General features: G+C 60.8%; 1 protein-coding gene across 1 annotated transcript in view; it reads left to right on the top strand.

Moving 5' to 3' along the window:
- Positions 1-1,094: 1,094 nt before the first annotated feature.
- Positions 1,095-1,338, top strand: part of LOC102369276 (C-type lectin domain family 1 member A-like) — a gene marked incomplete at its 5' end in the record, with an annotated part of 12,997 nt that continues 12,753 nt past the window's right edge. Inside the window, one exon of the mRNA XM_014527498.2 lies at positions 1,095-1,288. Coding sequence (XP_014382984.2) covers positions 1,095-1,288 — 194 coding nt within the window. The remainder of the gene's footprint in view (positions 1,289-1,338) is intronic.

The following is a 1,338-nucleotide window of genomic DNA, read 5'->3' on the forward strand; positions in this document are numbered from 1 at the left end:
CAGAGCCAGAAGTGAGTCCAGAGCCTTGGATGGTGGCAGCGGGAACCCCAGGCTAGCGGGTGTTCTCCAGGGAAGGGGTCGGCCGGACGGGAGGCACCCCAGGGAGGCATTCGGAGCCAGGAAGGAGGGCGGGCACAGGGAGGTGGGCGGATCAACACAGCAGTGCCCCCTACTGGCCCGCCACAGAGGGGTCTGTGTTGGGGAGGCATCTACAGGTGGACGGGTCTCTGTGTCCAGTCACCAGTGAGCATTGATGGGGCAGATCCTACATTTGGAAGGGTCCTTTCCCCTCCCTACTGTTTAGTAATGGGCCCCAGAGAACAACACACGGCCCAGGAGACCCTGTCATTGTAGCTCATGCCCTGGTGACCCAGGTTATTTCTGGGCCTGGGGCCATCAGGGGCTGCTGGGCCAGGTCTGGGCTTACTTCACATGGCCTCTTGGATGCTCTAGGCCCCCTAGACCTCCTCTGCTAGGGGGCCTTCCTGGGGAGGGCAGGGCTGTGGCTGCTGGACCCAATGGCATTGCCATGGTAGCACATCCGGCCCTGCTTGGCCACCCCCACCTGTGGTCGAGGCCACTTCTGCTTCTGGCTCATTCGTCCTATTCACGGGGTGGGGCCCCCACCTCTGACGGTACCGGTAGCCCGTGCACCTGTCGTGTGGAACGACTGTGCAGCGTACCTGGAAATGGGGGTACTGGAAGGGGATCCAATCCCCATCCGGGTGGGATGGGATCTTATGGGGCAGGAATCCCAGCTCTGGAGGTGGTAACAGACCCAAGAGCCAAAGCCCTGCACTGTTCATGTGGTGACTCGCCTGCAGAGCAGGAAGGCTAAAGAAGTGGGGTTAGGAAATCCCCAGGAGAAAGCCACACCATTGGCCACAGGGGAAGGGACCCCTGAAGAAGGCGACTGCACCCTGGTCCCGGAAGGAACTAGCGACACCGAGGGTGGGTTAAGTGACAGTCCCGGGGAGGGTGTATTCCGTCAGTGGAAGAGGGAGGTGAGACTATCAGGGAGGAGACCCAGGAAGTCCTGGAGGGTGAGTGTGCACTCCCTGCAGGAGCACCTGCACTCCCTGCTGATTGCCTAGCTGGGCAGGAGGACTTCAAGTGGGAGGTTCGGGAGGACCCCAGCTTGGAGGGACTCCGGCAGATGGCTCAGGAGCAAGAGACTGAGTTCACTCCAGACAAGAGGGAACAGGTGGTCTGGGATAAGGGGCTTCTCTATCGGTTGTGGGTGCCGAAGAACCATGCCGAGACCTGGGAGCCTCAGCGCCAGCTCATAGTACCCCGAAAATACAGACAGCAATTGCTGGCCATGGCTCACGATCTACC

Source organism: Alligator sinensis, unplaced genomic scaffold (assembly GCF_000455745.1).
Source record: "Alligator sinensis unplaced genomic scaffold, ASM45574v1 scaffold2012_1, whole genome shotgun sequence".
NCBI classification, from domain to species: domain Eukaryota; kingdom Metazoa; phylum Chordata; order Crocodylia; family Alligatoridae; genus Alligator; species Alligator sinensis.